Genomic DNA, 22,470 nt, shown 5'->3' on the forward strand with positions numbered 1-22,470 from the left:
GGGAGGAGACCTCGGGGAAGACCCAGGACCAGGTGGAGAGATTATATCTCAACACTGGCCTGGGAACGCCTCGGGATCCCCCCGTCAGAGCTGGTCAATGTGGCCCGGGAAAGGGAAGTCTGGGGCCCCCTGCTTGAGCTGCTCCCCCCGCGACCCGACCCCGGATAAGCGGATGACGATGAGGATGAGTTCGTATTTTTTATTTATGACCATGAAAGTTCTATAATGCCTGAATAATGAAGAATTAAATGTAAAGTAAAATACAATTATGAATATAAAACCATGAATGAAATATAGAGAGTAAGCAAGTGGTCTAAATATTGGTGGGACGTTTGGTTGTATTATATAGTATATCTTGTCGATTTTCACGCGGGGTACAGCCTAGACGTCGCTTAAATTATGCTCAGAGACGTCTCGCGGGGAGGGGGGCAGACACCTGTGAGATTCCCTGAAAAATGACGTAATCCGACGTAACAAACTAATCAAAACGAAATAATCAAACGAACGAATCGTTATAGTGAACTGAATTGAAAGAACTAGTTCCCGGAAAATAATCATTTCGCCCATCCCTAATACACACACTAGCTAGTAGTGATGCGCGAGAGGGCGTTTTTTTAACACCCGCCCCAACCCGACCCAAGACATTTTCCAAACCGCCCCGCCCGACCCGTGGGGAATTCTGAAGCGGCCCGCCCGACCCTCCCAATTTGACCCGCAAAAAAATAAAAATAATAATAACAACAAATAAAATAAAAAGCCTGGGGCTGAGGCTTATGCCTAATTTAACACGTAACTAAATGAGAAGGATTTGCGCTAAATTCGCATTATTGTGAAACTTCAACGGCAGGTCTACATCAAACAACAACAACAACGACAGCTTTACGCAATTATTTATTGAAGAACTGTTAACAAATGCGTGGAAGACATAGCCTATGCCCAGGTTATGTAGCCTAACTCAGACGACTAGCAGGAGTGGGAGCTTTGAGTGCAATAACTTTGTGACAGTGGGATGTATGCAAATGATAAGTTCTGTAGGCTAACGCAAAATTGCGATTTCACCTATGTATTCCAAAAGTTCCGGGTTGCGGGTTTTGGCTTTTTTGACCCGCCCCACCCGAACCCGCGATACTTAGAGAAAACTGCTACCCAACCCACCCGGCCCGCGGGTAATTGGGTAACCCGCGCATCACTACTAGCTAGCTAGAACATAAACAGCGGAGCCAGCACTCATGGAATGCCTCTTGTCCAATCAAATTATTTTGTCGGAACTAACTGTTATAAAATATAGATAACGTTATTCTTCATTCTACAATGTGGGTTTTACGCCACTCTTTCCATAGGTGGCGCCCACATTTAGCCCACTCCTCGATCTGCGGAGTCAGACGTTTAGACGTTGAGCCTCTGCGTGCTGCAGCCACGTGCAATTGCAATTGGGTGGGAATTCTGCCCAATCTGGCAACACTGCTCACCAGCCAGGGATCCTGCTTATTGGTTCATAGCACAGCGCGACTAGATTTTTGCGCGAATCAGACAGGTCACACCCACAAGAGGAGGACTTTCTGTATGTATGTGTATTTATGCATAGATATGTATGCGTCTCCACTGACACATACATATACATATATATATATATATATATATATATATATATATATATATATATATATATATATATATATATATATATATATATATGCACAAATCTATACAGTGTTTCCCGCAGGATTTGTTTCAGCAGCGGTGGTGTGGTCCCCGATCCCTCTCGGGGGGTCCGGGGGCATGCCCCCCCGCCCGAAATTTTTTTGTACCCTTAACATTGGAATGCATGAATCTGGTGCACTTTGAGAGGAGAATATGCATTTAAATCCTATTCAAACAGTCCTGTGTATTACTGTAGATGGGATTATTGGTGTTGTAACTTTGCCTTTTGTGTCTTCATTTACAGATTTTTATATTTTTGTATAGTAATATTTAAACAAAAAATGCCACAACGCAAATATAATTTGCACAATTTATTTACAGATTTTTGCCTAATGCTTAAACACTAAACATGGTTGCTATGCCCAAAGCATAACTGTTTTTTACATAAGACACTTTGTTAAAAAATGAAATCTCCTGCAACAATGGGCAAAACACATCTTTTTAAATTATAAACCTAACTAAAATTTGAAAAGAACACAGACTCACACACATGAAAAATAAAAAATAAAGCTAATTGAATACCAATCAGTGTGAGCCTTAGCACTACAAATAGACCTCAGGTGAGCTCAGCTCCTTTGTGAGACAGTGAGAGTCAGGGGAAGAGGACAAGAGAGCGATGATAAGCTTGTTATTGCTTAAAACACTTCTTCTTAGTCTTGTGAGTCAAAAAGTGATGAGAAAATTATAAAATAAATATAAGTTATACATAATAGAAACTATTCATGATCTTTTAAGAAGTCCTTAGGTTTTTTCCCTGCATTTATGCTAATGACCACATGCTTACAGGCGATTAGCATAAATCCCTGACTAAAATACGCGATGAAAACGGATTTTATATGGCAATAAAGAACAACATCGGATCTAACAGTATGGATTCATTTTTCAAAGTTCCCGAAAATACCTAGGCTATAAATTCCTGACTGGATATAAGCTCCTGTAAAGGCTATGAGTGATCCCAAAAAGAGCGACAACACGCACACACACACATAGGCCTACACACACACACAATACTAGAGGAAAAACGGCACGGAGGTTGCGGTTTATAGATACAATAAAATGATTGGGCTCAGAGGGTTTTTAACACTGGTGGTCATGTAGCGACACATTTTAGCATCTCTCTCTCTCTCTCTCTCTCTCTCTCTCTCTCTCTCTCTCTCTCTCTCTCTTCGATCTGCCGCTTCACTCGCTACTGCTAGAATCAATGTAACTTTGCAACCGTGTAGGGTAGCCTACTGCCAACAACTGCCACACTCGCTGTGTATTTTTCTTTGATGTTGGTTACGTGACGATGTGCCGCGTGTTGCGCAATTGACGTTACGCGTTGTACATTTTCTAAAAGGAGCTACTTAAAAAAAAATAATAATAATTAGGAGAAGGATTTTTATTGCAGCGGCGGAGAAAATTCAGCAGCGGCGACGCGCCGCTGCTGTGTGAACGTGGGGGAAACACTGCTATATCTATATATTATATACATATCTATCTATACATATCTATAAATATCTATATATCAGTGGAGGCTTCTCCATTGAGGAGGGAGGAAGATCCTCCTTAACATTGTTGAGAATAAAAAATGTAGATTGCCCAGACTAATGGAATGAATTAATGCCCTTAAATAGGACTACTTTAATGCCTTTGTTTATGTAATGTTTGTTTCCCTGTGTAAAGGGATATTAGCACCCCCTATCGCCTATTGACAATTACTTCAGGGAGGACGTTCCTCCCTCAGCCTCCATTGACTCCCATTAATTTCCCAGAAAGTGTTGCTAGCCGGTGAATAACATGGGGGTTCAATGGGAGAGAGTCCTCCTCTCATCTGGATCCCGCCTACGTCTATTCACGAATAGGCTTGAACTCTGGCTGTGCTATGATCCAATAAGCAGGAGTCCTGGCTGTGGAGCAGCCCGAAGGGAGGGGTTATCCCCTCAAGTCTAGGCTACGAGAACCAACGAACCCGCTCAGTCGTATGCCTTGTTTCCACCGAGCGGTGCGCTACTGGTCGTTGCGGTACAGTGCGGCTCTGTTCGCTTATATTGACGAACAGAGCAACGTTTCGGTTGCCCACGGCCGTGCAACGGAGCCTGCAGCCGGGCTGCGGGGCCCGCGGCCCGGCTGCAGGGCCCGCGGCCGGGCAGGGACGCCCGCGGCCGGGCTGCGGAGCCTGCCCACGGCCGGGCTGCGGCCAGACTGCGGAGCCTGCGGCCGAGTTGCGGAGCCCGCGGCCGAGCTGCGGAGCCCGCGGCCGAGCTGCGGAGCATGCTTGGAGGATTGACTTGATCTATGAATGAAGTCCCTCTGTCTTAATTGGCTTAACACCATGACCAACATTCTGAAACATACAGTAACATTCACATGTTACTCTGACCGTTCTGTGTGAAATTGTGGAAAGGATTTTAGTGAATGATTCAGAGCATGATGCATTTTAAATGGCATCACTTTTGGTTTTGTGTCTTCATTTTTCCTTAAACAATTGTAGCTGAAAATAAACATAGCCAAATTACAACCAATAGCTCAAGTCATTGAGGGCAAAAATAGGCCCAGATTTTATTATTTAGTTTTACAAATCAAGAGTAGGCCTGATTTGACTATTGCTTTTCATCCTTTCCTTCTGTCTTTGTAGTCAAAGTACTGCTGCCCCTGGTGGATTTGTATCAATTCACATAATTATCCCTCCCTGCTATTTTGTAGTTCACCAAAACACCCTGAAACAACTTGAGTCTCACATAGTTATGGCACCATACGCCACTAACAGTGCAAGCAGGCCAATGGCAACCAAGCACGCAGTCCTTCCCCCCTCACTTCAAAAACCACCAGCTGCCATTGAAATATATACACACATATATACTCACGCACATTAACTTCAATTTCAATGTCGTGATACTGGGTGATGAATTTAAGGTAAGTTAACAACACTAATGACGTTTCTATGAGAGTATGGAAAAGAAGACACAATAAGGAGTTGTGATCAGATGACTTACAACAAGAGGCATGAACTGAGATGGCGAGGGTTTGGTCTTGCTGACTGCAGTCACCATCACAGAGGTGTCTCCCAGCTTGAGAAAGACAAGGGAGCAGGTTACATAAATGTTTCTATCATGTACCGTTCAAATTCTGTCCAGGGCCCCTCAATGCATGGTAGTGTCCAATAGTGTTGGGTTTTCCTTCTTTTTTTCCAGATTAATTTATTAGATATTGTTTCACCTTCTGCTGACAAATGTACTTATTGCAAGACCTTGGATAAAATCGCTGCCAAATGCCCAAAATGTAAGTGTGAATTAGATTAGATTAATTTACTTTAAACTATTCCTCAGATTTACTTAGATTCCAGAAGCTACAGATGGATAGACAGCCATTAAAAAAAGTAAACAAAACACGAACTATTACTGGCAGGCTACATAACACAAGTCTATGTGGGCTACACACATCATATTGCTGGTCCTTATTGGTACACTGACATCGTCAATCCTTCATACCTGGACCACAGCAGCTCCATCAGCGAACCTCGCAAAACGCCCAGTGGAGATCTCCAGTTTTCTATGCCAACACAAAACGGGAGAGAGAACAACATCTACAACATCAAACTCAACCTGTGGCTGTAAAACCTGATATCTCCGCTATTGTAGATACAAGCAAAAGGAAAACACTGAATTATAGATCAGGTTCTTATCAGACACATTTCAATGGACAGCAAGCCCTGAAGCCTAACGAAGCAACCCTAACGAAGTCATTAAATTAACCATTTTGCAAATAGAGAAACCCGCATGCGTTCTGATGTAATGGACACTGACTATGTATGTATTTAATATGTATGTATGTATGTATGTATGTATGTATGTATGTATGTATGTATGTATGTATGTATGTATGTATGTATGTATGTATGTATGTATGTATGTATGTATGTATGTATGTATGTATGTATGTATGTATGTATGTATGTATGTATGTATGTATGTATGTATGTATGTATGTATGCATGTATGCATGTATGCATGTAAACACGAGCTTAGAGACAATGTCAACTCACTTGTGTCCTAAATCCACTGCAACTTTGCGGATAGTACCATTGCTGTTGTACACACTTTGGTGACACCAGCGGACATTTAAGTTGGTAAAAGACGGCCCCAGCCGTAATAAATACCGCATATCTAAAACAACCACAAGGAAACAGCTTGTGCTGTCTTTAATTTACAACAGTGTGTGTGCATACTCGGGGGCTGCCATGATGGACATCACGTGAACGGAACTAGGAGATCAGTCAAGCTCCTGATTGGACGAGTCATGTGTAACATCCAAACTGTCCCGTGTCATCGACATAATCAGCGAGGAGAAGGAGGGAGATCCTCCTTAACATTGTTGAGAATTTAAAAAATGTAGATTGCCCAAACGACTATCATGAATTAATGCCTGTTTTATTTATTAATTATTTGAAGGAGAAGGAGAGGTGGGCATCTGAAAGGAGTCGTAGTGAAACAAATGTTGTTTTGGCCCGGCATCCGAGAGGGCTCAGTGCCCTCCATTAACTTCTCGTGTCCCAGGTTTTTGCTTTTACTTAAAGGTTGGGTATGGAATTCGCTTTTTTGGCCATTTTTGCAAAATTACTTGAAATCCTTATAACACGCTTACAGCCACTGAGTTAGAAGTACTGACATGAAAATTAAACTTGTCAATCATCTGTGGAACGGGCAGGGCTCGAAAAACTCCAGCCAATCGTTTGCATTGCCACCGAGTTGCATTGGACAGTAAGTACGTCAATCAAACGGTCGTACTGCACTCCCCCTCCACCACGCCCCGCGCGCGACCCCTTCGTGCAGTACTCGTGACCCAGAGCTCGTGACCCAGAGCAAGCTCTACTGGAACTAGTTAATCCACATTTGGACCTAGCAGTAGAAGACAATTTCCATGGCAGACAAGACGCCACCATCCCCACCACCACCACCACCACCACCACCAGCAAAGAGAAGGAAAACTCTTTTTCAGAGAGTAATTGATAATAAAAACGCTGAAAGAGAAAAACTGAAATCAAGAATAATCCTAGGCGTTGCTTTCGAACGTTGGCGGCAACTGAAGGACGAGAAGGGTCTAAAAACCGATGCTTGTGTGGCGGTTGACCTAGTTTCAAAGTTTATACCGTTTATACTTGGTAATACCGGTGTTGAGACGAGTGTATTACTCAGTGTAAAATGTCCACACCGCGGCAACCCTAGTGAAAACCAGGACTTCCAATACAATTATATGAAACAAACATACATTTTCTAAAAATAGTAATGATATATGTGACCGTTTAATGTAAAATAAACTTTTTTCAGCACTAGGTCATATGAGAATTAAATAAATGCTGCGTCTCAAAATGCCTTGGACAGCAGCGAGGATGACTCGCTTTTTTTCTGTGATAAGACAGGGCCTCGGACAGGGGGTGTTGCAGCACCCCCAGCACCCCTACTTCCCGCGGTACTGGGTGCAACTTACAGCTGAATGTAGTGCCATGTTGTCAAACGAAAACCTACGCTAGCCTGGCTCGCTCTCGCGCATCTCTGTTCGCGCTCGTGCATGATTGCGCGTCCAGGTACTTGGAATGGGTGGAGTCAGAGTCAGCGTTGAAGGAGAGGGGGTAGGACCATTTGAGTTGTGTGTTTTCAAAATCTGCTGGCGTTTCGCAAATCCCATACCCAACCTTTAAAGGCACCCAGTGCAACTTTCGAGGCAAAAATGAACATTCAATTTCTAGTCTTTTTTACACGTAGTATATTTCAATAACTCCCTACCATTACATATCGACATTCAAGGAGCGAAGATGAGACGTCGTTGTGTGGTGAGAACTGATAGAAAATCGTAAACAAAAACAATGGGCGACATTTTCTTTATTTATTGCGATCTCACAAAAATAAACAGGATTCCAGTCGGCAATCCTCGGAACAAGACCGATGAGTCCCGAACGCTTCCGGAGATTCTAAAATGTGATCCTGTCACTGGTTCTGTTTGCCAATGCGCGAATTGTTTTCTAAGTGTGTACATACTTTACGATACGCACCCACATTCAAATTTTGTACCATTTTGTGCCGTTTTGTACCGTTTTGTGCTGCTTTTTCTGCGCCCGTGGTTTTCTCATTTCTGTAAGGATGGCACATCGTCCTCCCCGAGCAACAAAGCAGAAAGCCCTGGAGGGTTTTCACCTGATGGAGGAAGATTCCAGCAACGAGGTATGTAGAAAAGTTTTGTTTTCTAACTTTTGCGTGGACCGTAACGTTATGTGTTGTCATCGATCACCGGTCTCACTTAGTATTCTCTAATAGATATGAGTAGATTACTTACCTGTCAACCACCTTCAGTTCCGATTTGATAAGTTTTCCCATTTGTATAAGTTTGTTTTCATGGAAGTACCGATTTGATGAATTTTGCGTCCAGCAAGCCATTTTTTGGGGGGGATTTATAGCATCTACCGTGGAAAATAGAAGCCAGGCGGCAATTTACCCGCCGATATTCCCTAAAGTCTACGCTTCGAACCTAATGTAAACAACAGTGGAGTTTAGCATTTCAATGACCCTGTCACCTTTCTCGGTCGAGTGCTAATTATGGAAGATCTGAACCACACCATCTCGGCAGCCAGTCAGTTTCGTTCTCAGTGGGTGCTGGTCTCCGCCAGGGCTGCGCCTTGTCACCAATCCTGTTTGTGATATACATGGACAGGATATCGAGGCGTAGTCGTGGTGGGGAGGGGTTGCAGTTCGGTGGTCTGAGGATCTCGTCACTGCTTTTTGCAGATGATGTGGTCCTCATTGGATCATCGGCCTGTGACCTTCAGCACTCACTGGATCGGCTGGCGGCCGAGTGTGAAGCGGCTGGGATGAGGATCAGCACCGCTAAATCTGAGGCCATGACTCTTAGCAGGAAACCGGTGGATTGCTTACTCCGGGTAGGAAATGAGTCCTTAGCCCAAGTGAAGGAGTTCAAGTACCTCGGGGTCTTGTTCGCGAGTGAGGGTACTATGGAGCGTGAGATTGGCCGGAGAATCGGAGCAGCGGGAGCGGTATTGCGTTCGCTTTACCGCACCGTTGTAACGAAAAGAGAGCTGAGCCGCAAGGCAAAGCTCTCGATCTACCGGTCGATCTTCGTTCCTATCCTCACCTATGGTCATGAGGGCTGGGTGATGACCGAAAGGACGAGATCGCGGGTACAAGCGGCCGAGATGAGTTTTCTCAGAAGGGTGGCTGGCGTCTCCCTTAGGGATAGGGTGAGAAGCTCAGCCATCCGTGAGGAACTCGGATTAGAGCCGCTGCTCCTTTACTTAGAAAGGAGTCAGCTGAGGTGGTTCGGGCATCTGGTAAGGATGCCCACTGGGCGCCTTCCTTGGGAGGTGTTTCAGGCACGTCCAGTGGGGAGGAGACCTCGGGGAAGACCCAGGACTAGGTGGAGAGATTATATCTCAACACTGGCCTGGGAACGCCTTCGGGATCCCCCCGTCAGAGCTGGTCAATGTGGCCCGGGAAAGGGAAGTCTGGGGCCCCCTGCTTGAGCAGCTCCCCCCGCGACCCGACCCCGGATAAGCGGATGACGATGAGGATGAGGAGGATGAGGATGAACCACACCAATATAAAAACAAGAGAATGCATATTGCCCTTTATCCGACCGCCAAACTTAGTAACTATAGATGAAAACCTATAAACATGATAATCACTTATTAGGCCCGATTTACATTACTGTTCTACACATCGTACAGCAATTTCAAAGTGTAAAGCGGGCCTTACTTTTCATCTTGAATCATTCTAGTACCCTTTCTCATTCATCTTTTACTGTCTGGTCTAGGACAATCTGGGGCCACAAAGGGCATTTGCCCGACACATGGCAGAGAGTGTATCATCAGGTCCGGCCACTGAACCACTTCTAGACATGGACATGTCCTCTGCGGATATGTCCTTTGAGATGGACAGTGATGAGAGTAATCTCGACAGTGCCAGAAGTGGAGGAGAAAGTGAAAGAGGAGCCAGCAGAGGAGCAAGGGGAAGAGGTGCAAGAAGTGGCGCAAGGGGACGAGGGGCAAGGAGAGGAGGAAGAAGGCAATACAACCCCCCACTAGCATCGGTGGAGGAAAGGCACAGGGTCCAGAGACTAAGGGACGGCAGAGTCAATAGAATAAAGGTGATGCTGGCTATCTTGTAGATAAAACCATGCGCTCCCAAATAGCGACGTCACGTGTTCGGAAAACTCCGAGGCTTGCCGACTGGAATCCTGGGTTATTTTTTGTAGGTTACAATAAATAAAGAAGATGTCGCCCATTGTTTTTGTTTACGATTTTCTATCAGTTCTCACCACACAACGACGTCTCATCTTCGCTCCTTGAATGTCGATATGTAATGGTAGGGAGTTATTGAAATATACTACGTGTAAAAAAGACTAGAAATTGAATGTTCATTTTTGCCTCGAAAGTTGCACTGGGTGCCTTTAAGTTGCAAAAACGTTTAAAAAATGGCACAGGTCTTTAAGCTTGATTATTTGCATTAACATGATGAATCTATAAAAACCAATACGGCACAAAATATTTCTGAAAACTTTAATACAACTTCACTTACATTTGATGTGTACTGCTTTCCCTCTGCCATTTTTAATATCCTGTGCAGCGTGTGAACGCAGAGGATTGTGGGTAGTTTTACCTCATCTAGGATCCAGCTATGCATCCTTGAAAAATCTCGGAATACTCAAAAACAAAGGATGCGAAAATGGCGCGAATTTCGAGTGTCCTCAACATTGGAACAGTGCTTGTCGGCGTTCTATGACGTAGCGTCCTTAAAAAGGCGGCCGTTGAGCATACTTCCTTGACATTGGGAAACAGCCAATACCATCAGTAGATCACCCGTCGACGCCATTTTGTTTTTAAGACTCGATAAGTAGATTGGCGAACACGGAGGCCGTTTCTCAATTTGCATTCTTTTCTGTACTTGTGTGCTTGCGTTCTTGTGAAACTTCAGTCGTAGCCCAAGTACTGTTCCAATTCAAAGTACGCATCAGGCGAAGTACTGTCGAAAAACCCGGAAGTGTTCTTGATGCGTTCTTAAATTGGCCAAAATATCGAGCCTGCATCGATGGTGACTTGTGTGTACTTGGGGCCGTTAAATATCCCAGGATGCATTTCGCATTCCTGTTTTAAAATATCATTGTGTAAGCTATAAAATAGGCTATATAGGAACATTTTAAAAGTATAACAAAGATGGAGGCCTATTCAACATATTTACATACTATTATTTTAAAATGAAAGAGGGGTTTTGTTTTATATAATTTGTTTATATTGTATAAGTCGCTGAAGGAGGAAACCCATCGCAACGGAATTCCCGGTCGGATCCATCTGATCGTGTGTGTGTGTGTGTTTCTATTCTATTCTCGCTCGTTCATAATTCTTATATCAATAGCCTACTCTCCAATAATATAATTGTTACGGCCTCCAAACAACTGAATAAGATACCCAGTGGCTCGAATTGGAGACCAACATAAAGGAAGGACACCATGAAATAAGATGTTTTAACGGGTTTTATTAACCAAATGAAACCATAGCTGAAATGCAGTATGAATACTTTACCAAATAAAGAAGTCTGCAAACCAAAAGGGACCTGGAGATGCCGGACAAACTCAGCAAAATGGAGGGGGGACCAGGCCACCCCCTATAGGGACGTCGAGGCTGGCCCCCCTCCCTGCCTGACAAAACCAAATTATAAACTAAGAACTAAACGGAAAAGTAGGACCGCCGGCCATCCCCAGGCCTAGATCAAGGATTACAGAATGAAAAGGCTATTTAACAACTCGTACTGTGGGACTAAGGTGTTGCCGGGTCTGTCCTCCTCAAGCAACTGACTTTGCTGGCTTTATACAGCAGGCTGGTAATTGGGCGGTAGCCATCTCAGATTTGCTGCAGGTGTGTCAGCCTGAGTGCCAGCCTGATGAGAAAGCAAAGACATGGGGGTTTAGGCACAGCACAGTGATTGAATGTCTGAGTGAGTGAGTCATGGCCACACGCAACACCCCCACCCTATGATGGCGAATACCGGGAGTGCAACGTGAGGTCATTCACTCATCAGAAAAAGAGCGTGACAATGTGTCGGCCAGGACATTATCCTTTCCACGGACATACCTGACCTCCACATTGAAATACTGCAAGAATATTGACCACCTCATTAACCTTCGGTTTGTGTTCCGCATCTGGTTCAGAAATACAAGAGGGTTATGATCGGTATATATGATCGTAGGTTCCCTAGAAGAGCCTACATAAACCTCGAAATGCTTTAGGGCCAAAATAAGCGCAAGCGCTTCCTTCTCAACTGTGGAATACACACGTTGATGCCGATTGAATTTTTTTGAGTAATACGAGACCGGATGCTCAATCCCATCATCCCCATCTTGAAGTAGGACCGCACCCGCCCCCGCATCACTCGCATCCACAGCGAGTTTGAATGGCCGCTCGAACACAGGTGCAGCAAGAACTGGAGCATTTGTTAACAATGCTTTTATGCCATCAAAAGAATGCTGACAGTTCGGAGACCATTTGTACCGTACTTTTGGGCTCAACAGGTCGGTTAATGGGGCTGCGATAGCAGAAAAGTTCTTGCAGAAACTTCTATAGTATCCTGCCATTCCCAAATACCGCATTAGACCACGGTGAGTGACAGGAGGAGGAAACGAGAGGATTGCTTCTACTTTAGAATGGACAGGCTTAACTTGACCCCGACCCACAATTTTGCCGAGGTATGTCACTGTAGCCTGCCCGAACTCACATTTGGCAAGATTAAGAGTGAGATTGGCCTCACTCAATCTGCCAAACACTGCACGAAGCTGTTGAATGTGTTCCTCCCATGTTTTGGAATAAACAACAATGTCGTCCAAATAAGCCTCGCAGCCCGATAAACCCGACAGAACCGTGTTGACTAAACGCTGGAATGTTGCTGGAGCGTTTCGGACTCCAAATGGCATTACGGTGTACTCTAGGAAAGCGTCAGAGGTCACAAAGGCAGATATAACTTGAGCCCTAGGCGTTAACGGCAGCTGCCAATAACCCTTTAGTAGGTCGAGTTTCGTGACATATTCGGCACAGCCAACATTATCAACACAGTCATCTATTCTAGGCAGAGGATAGCAGTCAGGTTTTGTGACCCCGTTCACTTTACGATAATCGGTGCAAAACCGATCCGAGCCGTCAGATTTTGTAGCCAAAAGACAAGGTGAACTCCAAGCACTTGTGCTAGGCACAGCTATGCCATTTTCCAACATGTAGTTCACCTGTTTTCGGAGACGAAGCCTTTTCTCAGGGTTAACGCGATAGGCGTGTTGTTTGATTGGCGGAGAATTATCAACATCAATGTCATGCTGCAACACATGCGTGCGAGTCGGCACATCTGAAAAAAGAGTTAAATTAGAGCCAATTAAACCGATCACATCCTCACGCTGAGACTGAACCAAATTTGGAAGACAACAATGAAGATTAGAAAGCATTTCTGAATTTTTTAGTCGCCCATGAATTACATCACTGGATATCCCTACAATATCCTCTTGGTCATCCTGAGATTCAGGGGGAGGAACACTGGCGTTGCTAGACAGCGCCAGAGTTACCTTGTCACCATCAGCAATTCCCACACTGGACAGCTCCGGTGCCACACTGACCTCTGGACCATCAGAAGGGGTGGAAACAGACTGAGACTCCCTGTCAAAGTAAGGCTTCAACATATTAATATGACACAGCCTACTACGCCGTCGACGTTCAGGGGTGTCGATGATGTAGTCTCGATCGCCCACCTTCTTTTTGACTAGGTAAGGGCCGCTATAACGCGCCTGCAGAGAAGAGCCAGGAATAGGCAATAGAACCAGCACTTTATCACCGGGACGAAAACTCCTGCTTCTTGCACCCTTGTCAAACCATCTCTTCATTTTGCCCTGTGCAACGGTCATGTTTTGTTTTGCCAATTCACAAGCGCGGTGAAGTTTGAAACGGAACTTTTGAGGATTTTGAGGTTCACAGATGTATATGCCTCACAGATTTTGAGGTTTGCTATCCCCCAGCCACTTCTCCTGCAAGAGTCTTAGGGGACCTCTCACAGTGTGTGCAAACACCAGCTCGGCGGGACTAAAGCCGAGGGATTCCTGTACCACCTCACGAGCGGCAAAGAGGAGGAGATGGACGCCCTCGTCCCAGTCCCTGTCAGACTCAAGGCAGTAGGTGCGCAACATAGACTTCAATGTCCTATGGAAACGCTCGATGGCTCCCTGACTCTCTGGGTGATAAGCGCTCGAATACAAATGAGTGATGTTAAGCTGTTTCATAACTTGTGCAAAAACACGCGACATAAAATTAGTTCCCTGGTCGGACTGTACAATTTTGGGAAGGCCGAACACAGAGAAGAATTTGACCAAGGCATTAACAACAGCTGGAGCTGTAATAGAACTCAAAGGAATGGCCTCTGGAAAGCGAGTCGCTGTACACATTATAGTTAACAAGTACTTGTTACCACTCTTGGTGCGATTGAAAGTCAATTTGCACACGCTCGAAAGGCTCACCAATAACAGGAATTGGATGAAGTGGATATGGAGGGATGGCTTGAGTTTTAGCAACCTGGCAAACATGACAAGTTTTACAATGGTGACGCATGTCACCTTTTAGCCCTGGCCAGAAAAAGTACCGCAAGACACGATCAAAAGTCGTATTAATTCCTAGGTGACCAGAAAGTGGATTATCATGTGCTAGTTTCAAAATCTCACTTCGATATGTTCGAGGAATAACGATCTGTTCAACCACCCCCCCAACTATCATCGCCACATAACTTTGGAGGTGTCCACCTACGCATGAGCACGTTACCCTTTAGGAAAAACCCTGTTGACATATCATCTAACGCCTCTCCTGAAATCACACATTCAAAGAGAGGAGCTAGTGATGCGTCCCGCTTTTGATCGGCAACTAGCTGCTCACGTGACATGCAAACCTTTGAGTCAAGTTGAGGCAAAACAGAACGGGCTGGGACCTCTGGAGAGGCGGTTGGGGAAACTGAACAGTCAACCAGAAAACTGTCGGACAGTTCCACCTCAGCCTCCAGTTTTTGACGCTCGGCCATTGCCCGCGTCACGGCACAGACAGAAAACACTTTGGGAAATTTCAATGCCAATTCGTCAGAATTCCCTGGCAGAGGAACAGCAATTACCTCTGGATTAATGAGCATTATACCACCAGCCAAATCATTACCCAAGAGCAGAGTCACCCCCTCGATTGGGAGTTGCGCACAGACCCCCACCTTAACGCACCCCTTGATCAAATCTGACTCAAGATAGATGTTATGAAGCGGCAGGCCCACATATCGCATATCAAACCCTCTAACGAGCACATCTGATTCAACGGCAGATTTATCTGAAAACGGCAACACATGCTCCAAGATTACAGATTGGTTGGACGCAGTGTCCCTGATGATATGAACTGGTACCTTAGAGTCCCCCTCTGTCAAAGAGACAAAACCCTTCATTAAAAAGGGCTGGAATTCAGGGTCAGGAGTGCGCACCGGCTCTGTTGAAGCTGAAATCAAAGGCTCACTTTTAATTAACACAACAGATTTCGGTGGTTGAGACTTGTTCTTAAGAGTAAAGCATTTGTTAATGGTGTGACCTATTTTCTTATAATAACTGCAAGTTGGCCTCTCCTTCACACCCTGCACCCTGTCTGACTTTTCAAGCTTCTCTTCACCCTCCCGCTTAACAAATGGAACATATTTCTTACTGGAACATTGTCTGAGTGAGAAGAGCTAGATTTGTGCCATGATGAGTAAGAACTACACTCTGACACAGGAGTCCTCTCAAAACTGTCCTTGTGGGTGAGCACATACTCATCCGCAAGGACAGTTGCAGCTGCCAATGTCAAAGCTTTTTGCTCATTAATATAGGTTGCCAGCCTATCTGACAAACAGTTCTTAAACTCTTCTAGCAGGATGAGCTCACGTAACTGTTCAAAGTCCGCTACTTTAGATGCATGACACCAGCGGTCAAACAGAGCCTCTTTCTCCCGACCAAACTCAGAAAAGGTGTGATTGTCCAACTTCTTATACCGGCGAAACTTTTGCCTATAGGCTTCAGGCACCAACTCAAATGCCCTAAGCACGGCAGCCTTGACTTTGTCATAGTCAAGACTGTCAGCTGGTGACAACGATGTATATGCCTCCTGGGCTTTCCCAGTAAACACTAGGGCTGTAACGATACGCGTATCAAACCGAAAATCGCGATACTCAAAGCCACGAACCTGTCTCGCGGTGTGAGAAGGCAGAAGCGCGATATGCCCTTTCTAACTCTTCGGTCAAATTGTCCGATTGAATTTTGCTAATAATTTGTCTAAATAATAGTCTGCTGACAGCGCCCCCTCCTATCAATGCCGTAAATATGTGACGAGATGCCCTCTCTGTGATCACAGCTCTCCGTGGCTACGGAGGATTGCATTTCTCCACAGCCGTCGAAGTCCTCATATGCGATATGAACGACATTTATCCAGAGTGGGCCAAGCGCGAAAAAAATTGCCTGTGTGATCCTGTCTCTATTGTTTTGTGTGATTTGACTGGCGGTTTGTCTGCTTATAGGTCGTAATGAAGCGGCCACCGATTATTGACAGGATAGGTACTTTATTCTACCGGACTCGTTCGCTTCTTCACTTATGGCGACACATTAGTGCCATAATTCACTAACGTGATAAAAGATGCATTCGGGCGTATTATATTATTCCACACGTGTAGATATTAACTGCGAGCGCGCAAATGATCTCTGCGCGCGCAAAACAGCCTCTCGCGCGCGCAAATTACCACAGCGCGCGCAAAACAGCCTCTCGCGCGCGCAAATTACCTCAGCTCGCGCAAAACCTCTCGCGAAAGATGTTTTTACGCTCTCGCTCTCTAAACAATCTGTACACTCACAAAGTTCTCAATGCCTCGTTTTATATGTTAATACCCTTATTATACTACCAAAGAAGTGTCGAGCTACTTCTAGCCTTTTAAGTGGTTTAAAATAGCGATTTAGTTTTTACCATAACCACTGCCCCCTTCGTTCCAAGTTTATAGCGTTTTGATAAAATCAGCTAAAAACAGCCAACTGAAGAAAGCGTCTATATGGGTTTTTTGTGCTCCAAAATGAACGTTTCAACTCGTTATCATACAAAACATATCCCAAATACATTTTACCCCGGAATTTCCCTTTAAGCGGAAATCTTCCATTGATAAGCATTTTGCCACCGCGAAACATAACTACAGAACTGCAGGCAGGACGTCAGACGACGAGACAGATCACAATGTCACAGGCTGTTGCATCCAAGTAAATTGCCAGCGTGGAAAGAATCAATAATCTATTATTCATAGGACCATTTCTCAGTGTTTTTGTTCTTTTAATTAATGTTTTTTTCAGTAATAACTTAAAGGGGACTTATTATACCACCAGGTGTGAGTGTGATTAGCCATACAAGCCGTTTCGAAAATCTGCCTAATATGACATCACTAGTGGGTGTGTCCACCTAGATCTGTGCTGGATAGATCTATCTACCAGCCTACCCAGTGGACTGAAGTAAACATTGCTCATCTATCCAGCACAGATCTAGGTGGACACACCCACTAGTGATGTCATATTAGGCCGATTTTCGAAACGGCTTGTAAGGCTAATCACACTCACACCTGGTGGTATAATAAGTCCCCTTTAATATTTAACAAACTACTCTGGGAAGATTGCAGTAACATCAGGAAAATCCCAACTTTTATCGCAACTTTCACTTCCTCTCGCACTGTATTCGCAACAATAACATTGAAAACACTCACGCACAAAAAAAAGCTCACAGGCATTTTAGGACGCAACAATCTCAAAAAAGGCCCACGAAATCCTGGAGGGAGTGTCTATAACAATTACTGTCTAATTACTGTCTATAGCACCCGCCGGGTGCTCCGGCGGGAATCCTGTGGGGTATACTACGAACCTCGCTGAACATACTTTGAACATGAACATGCTTTCTTGGGTAAGCCTGGATCGACTGAGATGCAACTCGCGATCAGAGTTAAATGGTACTACGATTCTCACTTAGGATTCGATTAGTCAAGCCAGGTTTTCCGCTTTAGGTTCAATGCGTGTTCCCGTGAAAGGGGCGTCTATCGTTTCATTTTACTCACCTTTGCAAACTGGATAGATCAAGAGCATTCTATTTCACTCACATTTGTCTATGTCACCTTTTTTGTCAATGACAAATAAGCCTTCAAAAAGTATACATTTTAAAAAATCTGTAAAAATGGACAGAATACATTTATTTGAAGTTGGAAGAGTGTGTTTAAACAAGTCTCAATGGTTGCACAACATTTACAAGGTTTAAATACAGTTTTAGACTGTATTTGCAATTTCACCAACAAAGAAATGTCAGGTGGTACAACCAAAAGTTTCTTGAAAAAAAACTCACTTCCTTTTTTTTTTTTAAAGTAATTATTTTAGTAAGTATACCTGAAAGTGTCTTCAGTGCCAAACATATTATTATTTTGTAGTTGAGCTGGGTATTAAAAGTAACTTATGGATTCTTAATTGTAGGGAGCGGGTATTTTGGGTTTCCAACATCAAACTTTAGATTTAAAATGTGAATAAATACTTTACACATTTAAAAAGTATATTGTTGCATAGAATGATTATTTACATCACAATATCCAAACATTTCTTCACTTCAATCTCCCATTTCTTTGTTTAGATTAGTGTTTTACCTGGTTGCACCACCTGATGATGCGGTTGCGCCGCCTGACACGATTCACAATAACAACACATATGTTGAATAATTTCATTTTTATTTCACAGAATGAAAGAATCTCAGGTGTCTTGGGTCTATTCAAGTATTAATTGGTAAAGATAAAAACTTGTCATCATTCTAATTAAGAAAATCGTACTAAACAGATCAGAAACAACATTGTTTGGGCAACATTACATGACAAAATAACACTTAATATTCATTAGAAACTGGATAGGCTTGAATGAAGCACTAATTGGTACGGATAAGAACTGCTTATTTCATTTAAGTAAACCGTGCTAAACTGATCAGATACACGTTGTTTGAGCAACATTACATGACAAAAATTACACTTAATTTGGTAGAAACTGAATAGGCTCCAATTAAGGGAATTCATTCATTTTAGGCGGCCCTACGAAAGCAGTCCCAGTCTGCATTGTTAAGGCGCGTGTGCCTTGAATTAAGTGGCTCTGGTTCGGATATTATCTTTAGAACATCAGTGTGGTAATAAAAGGTAACATCTGCAGGATGGGGCCAAGTGAAAGCATTCTTTGAGCCTAACTGCTGCATGCAGCTGACCTCTAGCTCCTCATCAAACACCTGAAGAACCTGCCCCACAAATGGCTGTTCCTCATACCTTACTATGACAAATTTTCCAGTAAGATCCTGTTGAACATTCACACTTGCCTCGGCACTGCTCGTTCGAAAGCTTATCATGGTGGTTTTGTAGCATTGGCAGATGTCAGGCCTGCTACAGAAACAGGACAGCTCTCGATGCAGAATTGTCCCTGGTTCAGTTGACAGGATCTGGTGTATGCCCATAGTTCCCTTTACCAGGGGCACAACTTCAGGGACAGACTCATCATACTTCCTGATGTCCTCCTCACACACCCAGAAAAACTTTTATTTTAAGTTTTAATTTTACTTGATGCCTGTCTCTCCTTCAAAAATCGGTAGAACTCCTCTGGGGTTTGAATGTCTACTCCCATGTTGACAGAAGAGTCAGCTATCCTTTTGACAGCACCCCCAACACCATCTGGTGCACCTTTCCCGTGAGACTTCTCAGAGAAGTTCCAAGTGACCTGCTTGAATCCTGAAAGGAAGGGGATGGTGCTCAGCAGGTAAAAGTTATTTTTATTACGGTACTGGGTGACCGGTCCGTCGCTCATCACGTGGAGAGTAGTAGGACGTGGGTTCCGATTGTCAAGAACATCTTTAATCACAGGCTCAAGGTGGGCCCACACAGCTCTCTCATCATGCCGGAGGGACCCAGAGATAGTGGCAAAGGATTGCACTCCATCTGAGGAGTAGGCAACACAGGAGTGTACGTACAGTGGCCTGCCTTCTGTTTCCTCCAAAGTGGAAAGCCTGCACTTCCCTGTTGAGTTTGCAGCCGAAATTTTCTGCAAAATCAACATGCACAACTATCTCATCATCTTTAAGGCTGTCTTTTAATGCCCTGCACTCTTTGGCCTGGTGGAGCCAATTAAAATGGTGCTTTGCAAGGCCATCAAGCTTTCGGTTGAAAAGCTCCAACATTTCAGATGATGTACCATTTTGTGTCTCCTTCACAAAGTTCATGAATGTCCTTTGCTCCTCTGTGACCGGTTTTCTCACCCACTGAGACCACACCACCGTCTCCTCTGTCTGGGGTTGTGAAACTTCAACCTCATTATAGCAGCATTTTGCACAGATTTTGTACACACAGGCCATGTTGTCTGGATTGCAAAAAATTGCAGACTGCAGCTCAGAAACACTGGATGTTTTCAGAAGACCTTTCTGCTGCAGTTTTTCAGACAGGAGTTTCACATTTTCATGGTCCATGCAGGCACATGTGTTCCTGTCAGATGCTTTTGGCCGAGTCACATAGAAAGGACAATATCTGACAAATTGTCTGTAAGAGAGCATGCGTTGCCTCTCCATTTCAGAATTATATGAGATATGGAGTTCTGCTAGGGGTTTAACAAGAACACGCCTCTGCTGTTTGTTTTTGTTCTTTGTTACTGTATCTTTTTTCCCTGGCAGTAAGCGACTGTTCTCATCACGACAGAGGAACTCAACTACTGTTTATTTCCTTTCTAAAGCCAGTTTTTTTGCACCCCTTTTTCCTTGAGTTTTAAATTTAACTTTTTCCTGACTCCTGGCTCTGTTCTGTCTTAATCTTTCTAGGCGTTTTCGAAATCTTTCTGTTTCTTGTCTGGCTGCCTCCATTTCCCTTTTCATCCTGTTCATGTCACGGCGCAACTTTGCTCTCTCTCTTTGCCATCTAAAGCTGCTTGCTCTCAATGGTGTGGAAGATGCTCTCGGTTGCTGATCGTCTAAACTGTTCTCTGCATTAATGTTAGGGGGGTCAGGCTGAAGTTGTGCTATTGGTGATAGATCCGCTGACTCAGGTGTTACTGCAATGGGAGTTGTATCCAGTGACTCTGGTGTAAAATTCAAGATTTCCTCCATAGCCCTTTTCCTTTCCCTGTTCTTTCTCTGATCTTTCTTCCACTGTTTCCTCACTTTATCCTGTTCTGCTTTGGACAGCTGGCTGATTGGGGGCTTCACACATTTCCCCTCTCTCTTCCTATTTTGATAGCTATAAAAACAAACACTAAGGTTAACTGAAATGTTATAATTTGATGTCTGACTGACTGCTGTACAAAATAACAACTACACAAAAACTGTGGCTTATCTACTTACCTTTCTTTCCTTTTTGCAAGATATCTTTCTCTTGCAGCTGGATAATTTTTAATGTGCTGCCTGTAGCGTGCTGCTTTTTCTTTGCTAGATAGTGGCATCTAAAATCATTGAAATGGATATTTCAAAAATGTAATAATATAAATATATTTAATGTATATAGTTACTATTAATGTACAATTAATTAATATTTTTAAAACTATACAATAGTATATATCAGGTTAGCATGTTTATTTCATCAAGAAAATACATTTCTTCTGGTTGCGCCACCTGATTTACTGGTTGCGCCGCCCTGACATTTGCTACTAATTCCCAATTATTCAGGCATCTACTTGGACATCTATATAACCTTTTGACTTTGCTAGCTAGTTCATTCATTCATTTTTACATTCAAATAAAGTCTTTTAGATTAAAATAAATTTTTCATAGTTTTACATTGGATGTACCACCTGACATGTTAAACTGTACACGTCTAACTATGAACAGAAAGTAGCTATTTTTATCAATATTAGAGAGAGATTTACAAACCTTTCACTCATCAGTAGAGGTCAGTTGGGGTCCTTTTGATGATGCAATATCCTGTTTACTCATCTCTCTTCCATTTCAAAATAAAAGCTGTATGAATGCGGTTGCGCCGCCCTGACATTTCAGATATGCACATTTCCGGACAAAGTTGTTTTCAATATTCCAAACAATTTAAAGAACAATGTAACTTGTAAACTTTGATTATTTGAAAGGTTTTCAATATAAAATGATGCCACCATATTAATATTATATTAATTAATATTTAAAATTACATATTTAATGCATTTCACATAGTGTTAACTTGTTCGGACGGTTGCACCACCTGACATTTTGAGGGTTTGAGATGGCAAAACATGATATATATATCATTTTTATGATAAACTGGAAATATGTTCAAATTAAACAGGTTTTATAGAATAAAGGATGCTTATTATAAATCATCAAAAATTATTTTAAACCAAAGTAGTGCACTCGGACACGAAAATCTGCATGTCACGTCATTGACCCACGTGTTTGTGTGATTACACACATTATAACGGAAGTGTTCTTCGTTATTTGCATAACCGTTCTGCTGTTGGTATCATGGCGCATAACACGTCGGTTCCTTGACGTCTCTGGTATTTCCACAACGAGACTGTATTTAGGGTTATCTCAGCCATCGTTGAGCCCCGCTGCCCTTGCCCGCTTCCCCGAGGCACCACCGCCGCAAAGCACCGCCGCCCAGCAGCGAGCAGCGGGCAGCAGGCATGGTGTACGTCTAAGCCTCATTGGTCCCGATCAGTACCAGAAACACAGCTACATACGCGCCAGTATCATGCGTCAGA

General features: G+C 43.6%; 2 protein-coding genes and 1 long non-coding RNA gene across 3 annotated transcripts in view; 1 reads left to right on the plus strand and 2 right to left on the minus strand.

Annotated features, from left to right (window-relative positions):
* The window catches only part of LOC132473751 (polyribonucleotide nucleotidyltransferase 1, mitochondrial), a 20,084-nt gene extending 14,118 nt beyond the window's left edge, over positions 1-5,966 (minus strand). Inside the window, exons 1-3 of the mRNA XM_060074004.1 lie at positions 5,726-5,966; positions 5,172-5,232; positions 4,677-4,751 (exon numbers count right to left, since the gene is read on the minus strand). Of these exons, the coding sequence (XP_059929987.1) occupies positions 4,677-4,751; positions 5,172-5,232; positions 5,726-5,844 (255 nt within the window). The 5' untranslated portion in view covers positions 5,845-5,966. The remainder of the gene's footprint in view (positions 1-4,676; positions 4,752-5,171; positions 5,233-5,725) is intronic.
* A 5,233-nt stretch (positions 5,967-11,199) lies between these two features.
* LOC132473408 (uncharacterized) lies at positions 11,200-13,667 on the minus strand. The gene is made up of 2 exons (XM_060073526.1): positions 12,958-13,667; positions 11,200-11,621 (listed from the first exon to the last, which is right to left on the minus strand). Exons 1-2 carry the CDS (start codon positions 13,621-13,623, stop codon positions 11,550-11,552), a joined length of 738 nt encoding a protein of 245 aa, XP_059929509.1. The 5' UTR covers positions 13,624-13,667; the 3' UTR covers positions 11,200-11,549.
* Positions 13,668-17,913: 4,246 nt separating this feature from the next.
* On the plus strand, positions 17,914-22,108 carry LOC132473448 (uncharacterized). Its single transcript, XR_009529383.1, has 2 exons — positions 17,914-19,557; positions 19,662-22,108. It is a non-coding gene; the product is annotated as an uncharacterized LOC132473448 (long non-coding RNA).
* Positions 22,109-22,470: the final 362 nt, after the last annotated feature.

Source organism: Gadus macrocephalus, chromosome 15 (genome assembly GCF_031168955.1).
Source record: "Gadus macrocephalus chromosome 15, ASM3116895v1".
NCBI lineage: Eukaryota > Metazoa > Chordata > Actinopteri > Gadiformes > Gadidae > Gadus > Gadus macrocephalus.

Coding starts and splice junctions, on each gene's coding strand:
- LOC132473408 (XM_060073526.1), bottom strand. CDS start 13,623: ATGACCGTTGCACAGGGCAAAATGAAGAGATGGTTTGACAAGGGTGCA. Junction 11,622..12,957: donor GGCTTCGTCTCCGAAAACAG/GTGAACTACATG, acceptor CTTTCTCATCAG/GCTGGCACTCAGGCTGACAC.